Genomic DNA, 17,188 nt, shown 5'->3' on the forward strand with positions numbered 1-17,188 from the left:
CTACTGGACGCCTGTCCTTGAGAGGTTGCCAAGCTGTGACGAAGCATAAGTTAGACAGCTAAAAGGACTGAGTTGGGCTCAGCTCGGCAACCAGGTGACAGGACATCACGCTCTTTCTCCCTCCTCATTTTCACCACTCTCTTTTCTTCTTTCTGTTTTGTCCTGTGTATCTTGTTTTTCTTTCTCTCCTCGTCTATTCCTCCTCTAATCTTTGATGAGCTCTGTTTCCTTTGACTCCCTTCCTCCTCCTTTTCCTCCCGTTCTTCCTCCCGTTCTTCCTCTTCCAACCCTTTTCGTCGTACTGTCATCTATTTTTAGCTCCTCGTGTGGTGAGCAGAGGAGGTGCGTGAAAGCACGGGAGTGTGTCTGGATTGCGGGGGAGAAAGGTGCAGGGTGGTGTGTGTTTGTGTGTGTGTATGTGTGTGTGGGAGGGTATGTTTAGGTCTCCATCACGCTACACCAAATTGCCCTGCACGAGACAAACTCTGCAGTCTTCAGAAAGTCATTAGGAGGAGGATGTAGACCATGCAGCACTAAATCTGACAGTGATTACTACACTGTGAAGTTTCTAATTTTAGTGCAGGATTCTGAGTAATTTAATGTAATCATAACATCATATAATCTAAAAATAACTCAGTTGCTAATTATTGTAGCAGAGATTCAGTAGACTCTTCAGTGCAGGGCTGAAGGGGACTTGCCAGGGCTAACCTGTTTAAGAAAAAGGCTTTAAACTGAATCCTAACCAGCCCTTTAAACCCTTGCAACAAAAAAGCTGGCTCTTAATATTGCTGGGAGGGAGATTAAAAAATGTCACATGAGGTCATGCTACCTGGGTATAGCTGACTGTGGCAAAGCAACTCTCACGCTAAGTGGAGGTGCAGCGTCTGCTGATGCATGCAAAATCAGGAGCAGGTGCATATCTGTGTTAGACTCTCAGGCCAAATAGACAAAGTTACAGTTCAAACACAAACATTCTCCTCTCACAGCTTAAAGAGGACATGAAAAGTTTACATTCAGTCTGAAAATGTTGGGAAATTTTGGGGGGAAATCCGTTGCCTCTTAGTACTGTAGTTTTTAAGTGTCCATATGTTGCTGTCTCTTTCACTTTCTATCTTGCTCTATCAGAGACACAAAGAATTGCAAGGTTAGACAGAAAACAACAACAAAAAAATGCAGTATCTAAAAAGACCTTCAAGGAAAGTAGGCCATTTGTGTAATTATACATTACATAAGTACCATTGTTAGACAATGTTTACATTGTAAAAGGCACTAGTACTGTGTCTGCGAGCATGTGTGCACTTTTGAATGTGATGTTATTTTACCAACATATTCATATCATATGAATGGTATTATTATTATTATTATTATTATTGTTAACATTTCCACCGTGACTTTCCTGCTATAATTAGACAAGTCAGGAAAAGGTCCTCTGTAATGTTTTTGATCACAACATTTCCACATGATACTCCAGCAGCCATCCACAAGTTTTGGTAGAAATGCCTTAAGTACAGTAGCAATTATTTATTACAAAACAAAATTACAGTTAACCCTAGCAATAGAATTTATTTTCAGGTTGGATTCAGGCTAATACAGATATTTTATGTAATGGCAGCAGTATGATTTACTACAGTATTAATAAATCTTTGTATTTGTTCTTGTTGTTGAGGCAGTGAGTTCATTAACTTGAACTAGACTAATGCGCCATGGAGATAGTATATTTACATCGCAGTGGCATGTTTTTTTCAGTAATCTTATGTTTATTTTTATGACATTTCATTTTTAATCTTCTGCATTAGCTGTAGAGGCATCTCTATAAATATAACTTTGAGCAAGACCTTAGAAAATGTTAATTTTAGCATCACTAAAAAAAAACCCTTTTTATTTCTTATCTGAAGTTGCTGAACTTCCACCACTGAATTGCGCCTTTCAAGCTCTTCTTCACTTGCAGAATGCACCTAAAAGGCAAAACCGAGCTGCTAATTTCATATTTCTTGCTGCGTTAGTGAATCAGCTGCTAATTACACACAAGCTAGGAGCGCAAATTCAATTATTTGTGCTGTGCTTTCATGTATTTAAATCTGTGTCTCACTCTCTTAGGCTGTTATGTTTCTGCAGTTTATTATTAGATTACACATATAGAAATGATGAAACTTGTAAAAATTGATTTATGTCATTAAGTTTTATTCCATGTACAGAGTACCAGCATGAAAAAATCAGAGGCTGTATAATCGCCCTAATAAACATGCAAGTAGAGAAAATTTAACAGATCCAACTTAATGGATTCTTTATCTAGAAATGAAAGACTGTCTGTTAAAGAACGGCACTTTAAACAGTCTGGTGAAGTTCCGCCCTGCCTGTGTCTCTGTGTCAACCTTTGAGCAGCATTCAGCACAATAGTAGTTCCTATTGCACTGTATGTCCTTGGTTTACATTTAGATTAATAATAGCAATGTTTCCTGTAAACTGCACTCATGTATGAGGTCATTGTTTCACTAAAACAAATACAAAAACTTTTCTGCACTGTGGAGTGACAATGTCTACATTCTTATACTATAGGTCAACATGTCTTATCTTTTGGTAATAAGGTGAGAGGCTGCAGAGATGTTAACAGTCAAAAGTTAATTTTACAAAAGCTGAGTTAACATTGAATATTGCTAATTTTAACAGTGTGCATCAGTACTTTTGAGTCTTGGAGTGCGTATGAGAAACACTGGCACAGACAACATAGGGAGGGTTGAGAGGGTGGGGAAGGAGGCAGCCTCGTGCCCTCGCAGTCGATCATTGGCTGGAGCCACTGGGAAGGGGAGGGGCCTCTGTGCCGCTGTTTCTGTAGAGAGAGAGGCAGAGGGGGTGAGAAAGAGTGAGAGAGAGACAGCAAAGGAGGATAAATGAACACAGGGGTTTCTCCTAGCATCGGTATGCCTGCCTACCTCATTTCCACTCCAGACATAGTTGCTGCTCTTCTGGATAGAAATAACAGCTGAGGTGTGTTTTGTATGTGTGTGCGCGTTTTAAACATCAGTCACCCCCGCGCACTGCCTTCATCCTTTCAGCTCCCGGCAGTCTGCTGTGATCCTACTGCGAAGGAGCAGACAGAAACTGAGACAAGAGCAAGCGGACATGGAAGTGTGGTGAAAAGAGGGTAAAGGAGCAGCCAGAAAGCAGGAGGAAAAAGAAGAGGAAACAGGAAAGAGAAGCAGGACAGAAGTGGTACAAGAGGAAGGAATCAAGAGGAGAAATTATCCTTAATGTCTCCTTCCCTCAATTTATGTATGCAGCGCATTTCACAATAATGTATCTTCACTGGAAGCTGTGTTTGTGACTCTGTGGACTGTAAACAGATAAGAGGGAGCTCTCTGTCTGTGCCTTCTGCAGCTGCAGCAGATGTTGAAGCCATCTCTGACTTTATAGGGAGCGAAGGCATTTCAAGCATAGATTGGACTGGAATTTCTTTAAACAAAGTCATTTCTTTCTTTTTTCCCCTTTCTGTGCCTTCAGCTGGGAAGTTTGCTTTACTGGAAAAAAAGAAGAAGAGGATTACACACATTTCTTTTTGTGTGTTAATCTGTTTGCAGGTGTGTGTATCCTGGTGGTTTTGTATATTTGTGTAAAACTACACCTCCCCACACCGAGGACAAACCCAGGCTGCTTCCTCACCTTTCTCCGTCCTTTCCATCCCTCCTGCATTTGAAATGGCAGATGGTGGCAGTCTCATCATGGAGCCGCAGCACGGAGCTTTTCGTTTGGACTGAAACCACACAGCTAGTCTCACAACCAGCCACCTACCTGACAAAATAGTCCTTGGGTTCACCGTACCCTTGAAGGGCCCCTCAGACACGTATTCCTGCCCGAGATGATGAATTCCTCCTTGGATCCACTGAACCAGAGCTCTGCTGACCCGTCAAACTTCTCTGCTCCCTTTTGCCTGCTTGAGATAGGCTATTCCCAGATTTTCAGCACCTGCCTCCTTGAGGTCTCTATCATACTTCTCCTCACTGTTCTCATTATTTCTGGTAACCTCGTGGTGATTTTCGTGTTTCACTGTGCTCCTTTGCTTAGCCAGCACACCACTAGTGCTTTCATCCAGACTATGGCATATGCTGATCTGCTGGTGGGGGTCAGCTGCCTCTTCCCTTCCCTGTCCCTCCTCCATCACCTCCAGGGCCTCGACCCCAAACTCACCTGCCAGGTGTTCGGGTACATGGTATCTGTTTTGAAGTCAGTTTCAATGGCATCGTTAGCATGTGTGAGTGTGGACCGCTACATCGCCATCACACGACCATTGACTTATGCGTCCTTAGTAACACCCTGTCGAGTGCGCTGCTGCATTGCTCTAATATGGTTGTACTCTGCTCTGGTGTTTCTACCATCTTTCCTTGGATGGGGGAAACCTGGTTACCACGGTGATGTGGTAGAGTGGTGCGCAGTTGAGTGGAGGACTCGTCCGGCTTTCACAACCTTTATCGTTGCGCTGCTCTATGCCCCAGCTGCGCTCACCGTCTGCTTCACCTACGCCAATATCTTCAAGATCTGCCGACAGCACACCCGGGAGATCAGTGAGCGCCACGCGCGTTACCGACCCCAACAGCTGCAGGGTCCAGGAATGACAGTGGGATCTATGGTCAAGGACAACAGTGCGGTAGAGCAAGGACAGTTGCCCCACTTGTCTCAACAAAAACCTCTACACCACCAACCACAGTATCAGCAGCCCACATCAACATACCCAGACAAACGTTATGCTATGGTATTGTTCCGCATTACCAGCGTGTTTTATATCCTCTGGTTGCCCTACATCCTCTACTTTCTGTTGGAAAGTGGAGGGATCTATCACCACCCAGCAGCGTCGTTTCTCACCACATGGCTGGCCATCAGCAACAGCTTCTGTAACTGTCTCATCTACAGCCTCTCCAACTCTGCCTTCAGGAAGGGCCTCAAACGCCTCTGCTCTTTCTGTTTACAGCGCAGTGGCAGTGGCTTTGGGGTTAGGAACACCAAAAAAGCTTTCCTTGGTTCTGTTGAAAAGGGATGTGCAGGGCCAGGGTATGGATATGGCCATGGGGAAATAGGAATTGGCACCACATGTCATGTGTAGTACACACACCCTTGTGCCAAATTGGCATTTGAACTTTTGAAAAGATGCCTGATGCCTGATTGCAGTAAAATGTCTCCTCTGTAAGATTAAATGTTCTGTAAAGTGATGGAAGGAGGCGTCGATCTGCCACTGCTGTTTCTGTCGCATTTGGAGGTTACACAGGCGTCCTCTCTGCACATGCCACAGCTGGCAAAGACAGAGGAAAGGAGTCAAGAGCGAAGCACTGAAGGATAAAAAAGGCCTGAATAGCCCTAGAAGGTGTTTTAAAATGGTCAGGAAACCCAGCCTATTGTGTATGGACAGTGGTGAGGGATGGAAGGGGGGTTCAAAGCAGAAAAAGGTGTCTGAAAATCCTTGGAGAAGTGAACTCTTTTGAGGTTGTAGATTTTTATCTTATCAGTTTTCTTAAACGGGAAGCGAATCCTTAACTTATTTTGCCAAAATAACAAAATCTAAGAATTGAGTACAGTCATGAAGAAAACTGTTACGAAAAGCTGTAAGTGCAGTATGTGAAACAATGTGACCTTTGTTTGTTGCCAGATTATCAGCACAGTATGTGTTGAATGCAAAAAAGAAGAAATGAATACAGTTGACTGCTGTGTTTTTGTAATGTAGTTCAGAGGTGAACTGCCAATAGCAAGCTCTTTAAGTATGTTTCATGTGCTCTAACCCCATCTGTATTTACATACTAAAAGTGATGCAATAGTATGTGTGTATTGTGTATCTGTTGTCTTTTAGTATATTAAATGACTGAATGATTTGACTGATTGATTGAGCTTACTCAGTGAAAAGGAAATGATGTAGGTTTAGACCTAATTTGTCATTTTATAGTTTCTTTGCATAGACTGAACTGATTATTGCTTGTCTGCACAAGACATCTATAGATGAACTTTGAATTTTAGATTATTTATTGATCCAAGTTGTTGTATAAGACATAAAGTCAGTGGGTTAATCATTGAGCCCGCTGTTTGTAATATATGCCATGAGATGCTTTGGTGTACGACTGTTAACCTGACAAAAAGCCACAATTATTTTTAATCAATTTCTCTTGTAATGAATTTTTGTCACTTTCGTTGCACCTTTATTGTTTGGATTATGTAACTGAACTTATTCCATAACTGTCCAAGGCAAAGCGAGACCAAGACAGGATGTATTTTTAGATGTTATTGTACACTGATTGTTGGTACATCATTGGGTTGATTTTTTTTTTTTGACTAAAGGTAAAAATGTTAAACAATTAGATGAATGACCCTTTAACTGTGACCCTTGCACCTTGTCTTTGCGATTGGCTGACAGCAAACATCTAATGAGAAGCTGTAAATGTGTGATTGTGGAAATTTCACATTTACATGTTCTTGCAAGTAATTATTGTGTTACTTACAAACTAGTAAAACCTACTAGTGTATGCTGTATTGTGTATTATTCTGCCTGCATTCGGGGACTAGGGCATGCACAGAGCTGCAGACACACAAACACACACACACCATCACGGGAGGACCACACGTAAACAGAACAGACAAATAGCCCATTCTCTCTGCAGCAGGCTAACCTCTGTGTGGCACCATGAAGCGATTTTGACCCCTCAACTCCCCAGGCGTTACTTTTGCTTGTGTGTGTGTGTGTGTGTGCGCACGTCTATGTGCATGCACATTTTGTAGTCTGTTTCCATCGTCTTGTCCCCATGTGTCTCTTTGTGGGTCCTTTTCACTCAAACTTGATATTTAATAGAAACTAATCAAGACCAATAATAAGCCGAATGGATCCAAGTGTACATACTGTGTCATAAACTCAGAGGTTGTTAATAATGATCTATATTCTGATCCACAGAGACTCATGCTACTGGGACTCAGTTTATTTAGGTGCAGATACTCTAGCTTTATATACCTAATCTAATGTACCAAAGAAAGTTCAACAGATATTCTCGGTTTATGATATTTTTTTCTAAATATCTAATATATGAAGATTTAGTAATATGCAAGTGGGTTTTACACAAAGTTTGTGTTGGTCCACTGCACTGTGTTGGCTCAGTGATGCCTAGTGTGCATGAATATGACTGTTTCTAAGTATACAGCGATATATTGTTGCCTTGATACACAAATGAAAATGATCAGTCGGGAAAGTATTTTCCTCTAACAATTAGGGAGGGCTCTGTTTATAGACATGCAACTGTTTTTAGAGAGAACTGGCAATTGTATGCATGTGCAGAGATGAAAATATACATCAGCCAGCCTTGGGCGATTGATTCCACATTCAGCGAGGAATAACCCGAACCCCATTTTGTGTGTATTTTAAGTAATTCAAAAATGTAACTGTTAATTCCGCTCATACAATTCATACTTTGCAATCCTTGTTCCTCTGTTATGTAAGAGTGAAAATAAGGAGGAGCGAAACACATGACTCAAAGCTGTTATTCCTTTTGCATGTATTTGTTTGAGTGTGTACATTTGCAAATGTTTGCTCACATATGATAATTGGTGTGTATGAGTGTGTGCAGGTATGTTCGGATTTGACCGCTTACTGAATTGGACTGTTTAGCGTGTTCTAGCAAGGGTGCTAACAAAGTTATCACCTTTCATTGCTTTATTAGCGTGATATCACTTCCCTTGAGTATATTGTGTTTTTGTGAGTGTGAGTATGGTGTACATTGGTGGTAGATAGATTCACATGTTGTCTTTTAAATATTTTGTCTGTCATTTGTGAAGCATTGCCAAATATTTCTTCTTTTGTTCCACTCTCTGAACAATTGTCAGTGTAGAGAAATGGCGTATTGAATGTCTGATTGTCAAACTACACAAATTTATTTTTGTAAATTTACTCAGTTTCTGTTTATTCTCTTGTGAAATGATAAATGAGTAGGTTTAGCAGCATGCTTACCTATTGAAATGATTGAAGTTGTCTTTATGAAAATGCATTTTTCATTTGACAGTTTTTATTGAGGTGTTTCTACTGTAAACAATTTTTTTAAGCTTGGAAAGAGTGATGACTTTGAATTTGAGGTTTAAAGTTCTCCACTAAAACCCCACTAACAAGATATTATTTCCCAGTTAATGATACAATTCCTCAGATTTGTCAGATTTAGTGCAAAATGTTTTGGGACATTTATATGTCATTTAAATTATATGGAAATATTAGGTGGTGGGTTGCTGCTACTTCAAAGAGGTTTAAATGCACCACCACTCGACCAGACTGTGACTACCCAGATGTGTATCTGTCTTGGGATCAAGCAGAGACCTTATGTAGCTAATTAAGTCACATACTGTATATGTGGCTCGGTATAAATAAGTGTATTAACTGTTACAGGATTTTATCCAGATACAGAAAACATGAAATTGGGGCCTTAGTTAAAAAATGACCTATAAAATCCATATTGACGCAGGAGAATTTTTATCTTGAACATATTGCTTTCTCACTGAAGAAAAACAGTTTTTTAATCAACAACAAAATTATTTCATATCACCTGGATACTGGTTGGCCATTATACCTTAGAGTAGAGAGTGTACAGTACACAGAATAGACAGTACAACCTCAGTCTAATAGTGCACTTTAACACACAAACACACACACACATACATGCAGTGGTATTCTCTTTATCTGTCTTTGAATCTGTATTGGATCTTCGTCTTTGTGTTTATGTAAGGCTAAATAGGCCACACCAGACCCCTGCTGATGGCTGACTCATGACCCAGCTGTTCTGAGGAGCCAATTATTATCACATTAAGACTGAGACTGACCACTGTAACAAAACCTTTGTGTGGAAACTTCCCAAAAGATGCAGGAATTTCTCTCCGCATGTGTTTTTGTCCACTACGAACGCTGAAAATTGCTCCCAGTGAACAATGGGCCATTTGTAAGTTACAGGTTGAGAAAATGAAGCCATTTCCCTATTAGATCCCGACAAACCATGTCCTATTTCATACGTCGAGTGTGTTGAATTTGTAATAAGGTTTTTGTAAGACATATGCTTTTATAGATGGAGAATGTTGGGATGATGTAAATGGTCAAACATGTTTAATTTTTCTGTCCGTGAAAGTGAGTATCTGTGACCAATAAGACATTTTTCATTACATGATGCTTTGTAGGTGACAAACCTATATGGTATTGTAAGATGTACACATTGTGTATCTGTACTGTGCAAATAAATGTAATGTTATCTCAGTGTATTCGAACATCCTTGAACTAATTGCTTTGTTACGAATAGAGACATAGATGTTTAAGATAATGTGTGTGTGTGTGTGTGTGAGAGAGAGAGAGAAAGCAAGAGAAAGAGTACACGTCTGTCCTTTTTATTTTCAGTTTCTCTACCCTGCCACAGGTTAAATGCCATCTGTAATCACTACCGATTAGCACACGTTCTGTATTATTTGTGACAAATATCACAAATAAAAGAAAGAAAGAAAAAAGAAAGAAAAAAATAGCTCTTTTGCACACGGCTTATATTAAGTGAGGTGGGTACATACTGCTGGCCGAAAGATCAAGTAGTGCAGTTGATAAGAAAAGAAATAGCTTACATTCACTTAGAATTATCCGTCATTTGCCAAATCATAAATACTTCACTGTAGATTGTTACAGATAAATATAAATTGTTGCTGTGGTAAGATGCTTCATTGGACTGTAACACACAGGCAACATATTTGTGCAAGCAATTGATCTGCTGAATTTGCATGTTGGCAAAGCTGCAGTGAGCAGAATAAGTGGACTCAACTATTAAATGATTGGAAAAAAAAAATACCATGAGACAATGCAGGTTATTGTAGTATTGGCAGTATATGTAGTACGTATGATTTATATGACTTCTCCTTCTCTCTGTTGCCCCTATTTTGATCGTGATTAAGTACATATTTTGCCTGCTTTCCTGTCTCTGAAGCAGTGTAGCAGTGCACAAATGGCACAAAAAGTAGGGCAAGAGACAGATGATTAACATTTAATGACAGATGACGCTAAGGTGAGGAAACAGTGCAACGGGAAGAGCATGTGCTCTGTTGACTGTAGTTTTAGAACAGACAGAATGTTTGAATTAACTTAACAAGTATTTGTTTTATTAAAAAAGCAATTAAAAATTGCAGCTAGCACGTCTACTTCTTCTACATTTGTGATAATATCATAAGTCAAGGCTCTACTAACTATTTAGAAAGCATTTGTCTTGACTATAAAGATCTCTTTTCTAAATTTACTGTCACATTTACTATTTCCTCTCTAATTTAAACTTGAATCCAGGATAATGATTAAAGTGTAGCACTCTGGGTTGTTTTTGTGGTGGAGTAAAATTTATATCAAGCTTGATAAATATCACCACATGTTCTCTTGGCATCTCAGCAGGGTCCTTTAGGAGCAGAGAAAGAATAACAGAATGACATGTCAGCTATTGTGTTGACTCAGAAAATCAGGGACATAAACAATAGAAGTCTAGCTACTCAGCCTTCCCACGGAAGCCCTACTCTGGTACTTTATTCCTAGCCTTTGACATACACACACACACTGTAGCTCTGCTGTTTTTTTGCTCACCCCCAGTGAAGACTTTTTGTACGTCTATGAGAAGGATATGTTTTGTTCCTTGGCTTCCATTCAGGCAGTTACTTGTCACTGACAGTAGAATGAATGCTACAATACATCCACAGTGTTTTTAAGGACATTTTAACAGAAACAAACCAGTGAGCATGAATAATATGTACAGTAGCTGTTGCAGACTGTAGTTGTCATACTTATCTCTTTTTGCCATTAATTGTAATCAGAATAGAGGAAACATTTGACAAGAGGAGAGACTGTTGGCTTGCAACTATTCAACGGTATTTTGAACATTCTTGTTACAGTTTTCAACTGTAATTTGCAGCATGTCCCTTTAAGATGTGTCATATAACTCAATAATGTTGGAGGAAACACTCAACAAATAAAACTGTACAGTTTGTGGCGCATAAGATGAGCCATTATGTTGAAAGTAAGGGTCATATTTTTCAGAGCTATCCTCAAAGTTTCTAAGCCTCTCTGGAAATTATCTATTTAGCAATATCTTGGTCAAGCTATTAAAGGAATAGTTCAAAAACTTGGGAAATATGTATATTTGCTTTCTTGCTGAGAGGTGGATAAAAAGATTGATACCACTCTCATGTATGAGTTTTAAGTATAGAGTTAGAGCCAGGATGTAGTTAGCTTAACTTAGCTTAGCGTAAATTTTTTAAAGCGTGGGGAAATGGCTAGGCTGGCTCTGTCCAAAATTCAAAAATATGTCTACCAGCACCTCTAACGCTCGCTCACCAGTTAACAATAACATTAACACATTAACCACAACTTAATATGTAAATTTGTGAACTTTAGAGGTGCTGGTAGGCATATTTTTGCCAAGCTAGCTGTTTCCCCCTGCTTCCAGTCTTTATGCTAAGATAAGCTAATCACCTCCTAGCTCTAGCTCCACACTCAACACGCAGACATGAGAGTAGCAGGGCTCAAAGTTCCCAGGCACCATGCCTGATTTCAGGCATAGAGCAGTTTTAAATTCATATAATACTTAATTCAATACATCGTTGACATTTCCCCCTGGACAACTTTTAATCCCTGGGGTGGTATTCACCTTCTCATCAAACTCAACAAGAAAACAAATGAGTACGTTGACTCAATCCAGGTTGACCACAGCCACAGGTCTTTATGAAGCAACCAACAATTTATAGTCACCTCTCCTCTCTCTCTGGCCTTCTTTTCATCGCTTTAACTCACTCTCACACTTCCGTCCAGCACTATGAGACACTGGATATGTTTTCTCTCCCCTCTCACGCTACCCTCATTCCAAACCTCTCTTTTACTGAACAGACAGACAGACAGAGAGGAAGCTAATTGGCCATTATGTTAGAGGTCTTTGTACATGCTCTCAGCACTCGAGATAAGTATGGCTAAGTGGTGCTTGTATAAACATGGATCCTTATCATTCACTGAGAGACTGTAGCCCAGTGTAATGGGCCCTTCACACTGGACACAGTATCTCCACCCCTGCACTGTAAAACCTATCAATACCAGTGTCTTTTGCTGTGAAATTAAAACATTTCTGAAGTGCCTGTTTGCACCGTTTTATCCAGCTCGATGCCCTTGGGGCTTAAGTTCAACCTAGTTAAACTTTATTGATGCGCATTGTGGTGAAAGTGTGAGTAGTGAAAGTAATGTAGCCAGCCAGGAAGGACAGAATATGCAATTCAGACTGTATTAAAAATTCAATTACATTATAATTTAGAAGTTGTACAGAATTTATATTAGAAAGGCTCTCCATAGAAACAACAGGACAGATCAATATATATGTTTGAAAAATGATCACTGGGTGGGATATTTTAGATGTTTAGAGGTGCTGTTAGTATAAAACACCAACAGTATGACAACCTAGGGACAGAGCCTACTCTGGCCAACATTACTCTTAACAATCAACATTTCTGGAGCATGTAGTCAAGTTGGCTGCACTTACACACACGCACACACAGGGAAACATACAGTAGCCGTGTCTCACAGGGTGTGGTGGAAGTTGTGGAATGGACTTTAAAAAAAAAGCCCACTGTTGTTGGCCTCTGATCCCCATTAGCTCACTTTGTTTTAGTATTCCTTTCTTCCTGCATTTCTTCTTATACTTGCATTATTTTTGTTTCACTCTCTTCCTCTGTGGAAGTTGAATCAGAACCCTTGGAAAAAAAAAAGAGGGAGGGACTTGATGGGTAACACAGAGAGAGAGGGAGGGTATAATTAGCTACAAGGTGAACAAGAGAAATGTGTTGGTATTGGTAATTTAAATTAATGGATTTTCTGAGGTATATGCTTTTTATTTACATCTACTTTGACCGTAGGGTTTCAAGATAGTTTCACAAGTAGGGATTTCAAGTATTTAAGATCAGTGGTAAGCTTCAGTCCCACAAAAGTGCCTTTGAGCAAGGCACGGTATTCTGGAAAAACTACTTTCTGACTTTTCCAATGTGTAATGGAAATATTTTTCTACAGGGATCAACAGAGTATCACATTAATTTGTTCATTCAGCATGAACTTAGCAAGGCATTATTGTTCCTTACCGCTGACTGAACGGCAACCCCTCTCCGCTCTGTCTCATTATCCGCTGTGCGTGTGAGAGCAGGGTCACAGCGACAGGCTTCAGAGAATGCCACGACAGGTTTCTGCCCAGAAAACTAAATGAGTGCCCCATTTTTCTCATTACATCACCCGACATAATGTCCCAACTCCAGAGCTGCTTCACCTCCATATACTGCAAGAAGATACCTCAAAATGTGTATTTGATTTGTCATGTAATGGCCAAGGTGGGAGTAACATTATTTATTTAGAGGCTGTTTGTTTCCAAATACACTGATTGTCAATAATGAAATGAGGGGTGATTAATATTTGAAAAGCAAGGCTGGTTTAGACTCTAGTCTGGAGTATTTACTGATCTGTATGTATATGTGTGTGTGTGTGTGGTACAGTATTTCCACTGTGCGGTGCTCTGTCATCACAGTAGAGGGATATCCCAGAGAAGTGTGTTGCCCCGGGCATGTTTATGTATAGGGTGGGCTTGTGGTCACGCCTCTGTTTGTGTACAGTGTGTTATATTTCTGCCTGTGCTCTCTGTCACAGTATAGCGATCGTCTGACGTAATGTCCTCAGATATTTAGTATTTTTCTTCCTGCCAAAAAGAATACACATGCGCAGCCAAACAACAGCCTCCGTCCATTAAAGTTAAGGGCTGAAAACACTTTTTTTGTTTAGATTTTTTTTTTCGTTCTTCACTTATCTCTTGTATTCTGTCCTAGATATCAATCTGTCCATAGACAAAAGGTCTTAGAGTTTATTTACTTTGTTACATTGTACATTGATGATGTAGCAGGTGTGTTAAGAAAGCCAAATATCCTTTCATAAGCCCGCTTCAGTGTGCTTATTTTTCTCTAAAATCGCCTCCTTGTTGACAGCACTCTGCTGTAGGACTTTGCATCAGAGATTTTCTCAGTACAGAGTACAAGGAGTTAATGTGCAACATGCCACAAGTAAATTGTATTTCACAGTGACTTGATTTTAGACATTGAACTCTTAGTCCCATTACTGGCAAATTTTGTCAGTATGTTGTTTGCACTCTTGTACAGTATGTGGAATCAAGATGATAAATAGTATCAATCTCTCTGTGTTTTCTATTACATGATGTATTTGGTCTGTTTTTTATTGTTTACAGTCTGTCAGTAATAATTGTTAGTTGGATATATATTATGTGTTATTATTATCATGTATGCCTCAGCTTTGGCAACACAAGAACGATCATCTTCTAAACTTGATTAAAATCAGATGTGAAATGGACAGATAAGCTGTGTACTGTCTGTACTGATGAAGAGAACACTGTGTGCCACCAGTTATTCATCCTGCCCCTTACTGTAAATCTCAGCAGTGTGCGCGGCCACCGCATAATGAAAAACACTGACCACTGCTGGGCCTGTGTGGAATTTTTTTTTTGTAGTAATTTAATAAAAAACATCTTGTGGATTCTTAAGTGACAGAATCTCTCTCTCTATCACATCCATTTACTTCTTTTCACTCTCCTTGACCTCTTTCTTCTCCTTCGTCTCACCTTCAGGAATCCCCTCAGGACAGTGCCATCACCAGGGACATTAACAGGACATTCCCAGCTCATGACTACTTCAAAGACACTGGAGGAGATGGACAAGACTCCCTCTATAAGATCTGCAAGGTGGGACACACACACACACACACATACATGCAAGAGTTGTTGAAATTAATTTATCTTTGAAGTCACTACAGGGCGATATGAAGCTAGTCGATCATAATAATGGATCAGCACAGTGCAAAAAGCAACAGAGGTGTAAAACTTTCTGTAGAGCAACTGCAGAAACATTGAGTCTGGTCTCTGCTCTCTTCCTCATTGCCTGCATTAAAACTTTATGACAGATGGATATCTTCTGGATCTTCTGTTTTAGACAGTTGCTTTTCAAACTTTATAGGGCAGCAGTTTATGGAATTGACATGAAGTGAAAATGTACACAAAACACATCAGGAAAATATTGGTAAACATGATACTTTTTTAAGTATGTCTTAAAACAATACTCAATAGTTGGTCATTGTAGTAATTCCTCCTGTCCCTACTGGACGCAAAGAGGATTTCAGTGAGTGTGATGATCATTCTATGTAAAAATGTATTCTTAAGTTCAGCTACTGCTAATATGAGGTTTCAGCAGTTTGCGATGAACAAATCAGATATTATCTTCTAAATCTACAGTCTTTTCAGTGTAAAATTCCCCTTTTTGTGCTTTAACAGACAGTAACACAAAGGGTGAATTTTGTACTAAAAAGACCACAAATTTGGAAGAAAGAGACTTGATTTGTCTAACTCAAACTGCTGAACCCTTATATTAACATTTGCTTAACTTTGGAATTAATTTTTTTATTATTATAGACATTTATTATAGACAATGTGGCCCAGACATGCATTTATTACCTCATGATTACAGATGGATGACAGTGTATTTAGAAACCTGTACTGTAATTGGAATTATTTAAGCAGGTGAGACATAAACAACAGCTTTGTTTTCCTAACAATGTTCATTGCTAGAACCACTTGGAGATAATCTGCACGTGAAATTGAATCATATGTTTCCCTGGAAAACCGTGTAATTACTGTGATAATGACTTGCTTTACAGTAAATCTGACAACAGTGTTTGTAGAGCAGAGCTAAAGGGAAAGGTTCTTTAATTACCTGAACAGCCACTCTGTTTCTGGGTGGTTCAGTGAGTTCATAACAGTCACTGCCTGTCTAGAAAAGCCAAATAAGTTTCTAATCGAACACACACACACACAAACACACACACTCGACTCTACTATAATCAGTCCTGCTGCATACATAGACTGTATACGCTGATATTTGCAACTTGTCGCAAAATACTTATTGATCTTGAAGTGGAGGCGCTCTCCTTCTCATGACACGTGCATGCAGTGTGAGAAACACACACACACATTTCAACCTATAGCTCCATAATCCCACATGATTGGTCTGGCTGAAGTGTTTCCACAGTTTTGTTTTTTTTCCCCCCCATTTTCATTTCATTCATTATGTATAACTCAGGTGAGGGCATCCATCTCTTCCCAGACAAGCACCTCCTCAGGTGTGTTTGAATAATTCAGTTGGCCCTCCCTTTCCTCTGTGTGTGGATTGATCCACACTTTGTCTGTCTGTCTCGACTCATTATTTGTGTTTGTAGCTCAGTAGGCCACTACAGCCCTTTTCCAAACTCTCTCCCTTGTTCACTCACCTCATATCTACTCCACTTCCTTTGTACCAACATCTCTCTCCAACTTTTCTCTATCTCTGTCAGTCCTTTTTTCTTGCCTTTCTGTTTGTCTCTTTATCAGTCTCTATCACTCACTAACATCTACCTCTTTCCTTCTTCTCTATCTTCCATCACTGCTATTTTACTGCCAATATTGGAGCACTTTAAAATACAGTCAAATGTTTTTTATCATCAGCATGCACTGCAACAACTTGAGATTTCTAAGAAGGAGAGGACAAACGACCAGAAATTATTCCCAACAGCTTGTACCACGTAACTTAAGTGCCCAGTAACCAAACATGTCTGCTGTGGTAGAGTTATTGAAAAGATCAGAGGCACTCAAGAGGGTAATAAATTTAAAAAAGCCTTTAATACTTCATGGCTACTTAGTCATAGTGGAAAACACGCCTACGCGTTTCAGCCAGTCTGCTGTGGTTTCAAAAACTAAATATTTAAACAAGTTTTATTTGTTTAATATGACAATGGCAGTGTGCTGTTTCTCAAATCCTCAAAGTATTTCTCAGTTTCTTCTGTCAAATTTAAAGCTGTATTATGCTTCTAGTGGAGCTTGATCTTCGTCTGTACCTGTTCACTATTTATTGATGTTCTGCCCCTGATCCAGTTTGCCAACTCCTAAGGTTTTTTCCTTCTTCAAATCACTCATCACTTTTTTTTTTACTTCAGCTCCTGCAGGTTCTTCATCTATTTTCCAAATTATATTGCGTCATTTGACTCTGTGTTGATATCATAAATACAGATTAATGTAGCTTTAAAACCCTCAGTCTGAATCGGTCTCAGGCTTAAGTTGCAAGGTGA

The 17,188-nt window shown here is 39.6% G+C and overlaps 2 protein-coding genes across 6 annotated transcripts in view; both read left to right on the forward strand.

Moving 5' to 3' along the window:
• LOC122968298 (rab GTPase-activating protein 1) overlaps nt 1-17,188 on the forward strand; it is an 83,626-nt gene that overhangs the window by 43,486 nt on the left and 22,952 nt on the right. For 4 of the 5 annotated variants that reach the window (XM_044333411.1, XM_044333414.1, XM_044333412.1 and 1 more), the window contains one exon: nt 14,664-14,777. In XM_044333411.1, coding sequence (XP_044189346.1) covers nt 14,664-14,777 — 114 coding nt within the window. Of the gene's footprint in view, nt 1-8,729; nt 9,251-14,663; nt 14,778-17,188 lie in introns of those variants that run through there. The other variant, XM_044333416.1, reaches the window with a different exon arrangement.
• On the forward strand, nt 1,913-8,284 carry LOC122968300 (probable G-protein coupled receptor 21). Its single transcript, XM_044333417.1, has one exon. It carries the CDS (start codon nt 3,854-3,856, stop codon nt 5,090-5,092), a length of 1,239 nt encoding a protein of 412 aa, XP_044189352.1. The 5' UTR covers nt 1,913-3,853; the 3' UTR covers nt 5,093-8,284.

The sequence above is a fragment of the Thunnus albacares genome, chromosome 18 (assembly GCF_914725855.1).
Source record: "Thunnus albacares chromosome 18, fThuAlb1.1, whole genome shotgun sequence".
In the NCBI taxonomy this organism is placed as follows: Eukaryota; Metazoa; Chordata; class Actinopteri; order Scombriformes; family Scombridae; genus Thunnus; species Thunnus albacares.

Excerpts from the sequence above, each read along its gene's own strand:
- LOC122968300 (XM_044333417.1), top strand. The coding sequence starts at position 3,854 with ATGATGAATTCCTCCTTGGATCCACTGAACCAGAGCTCTGCTGACCCG.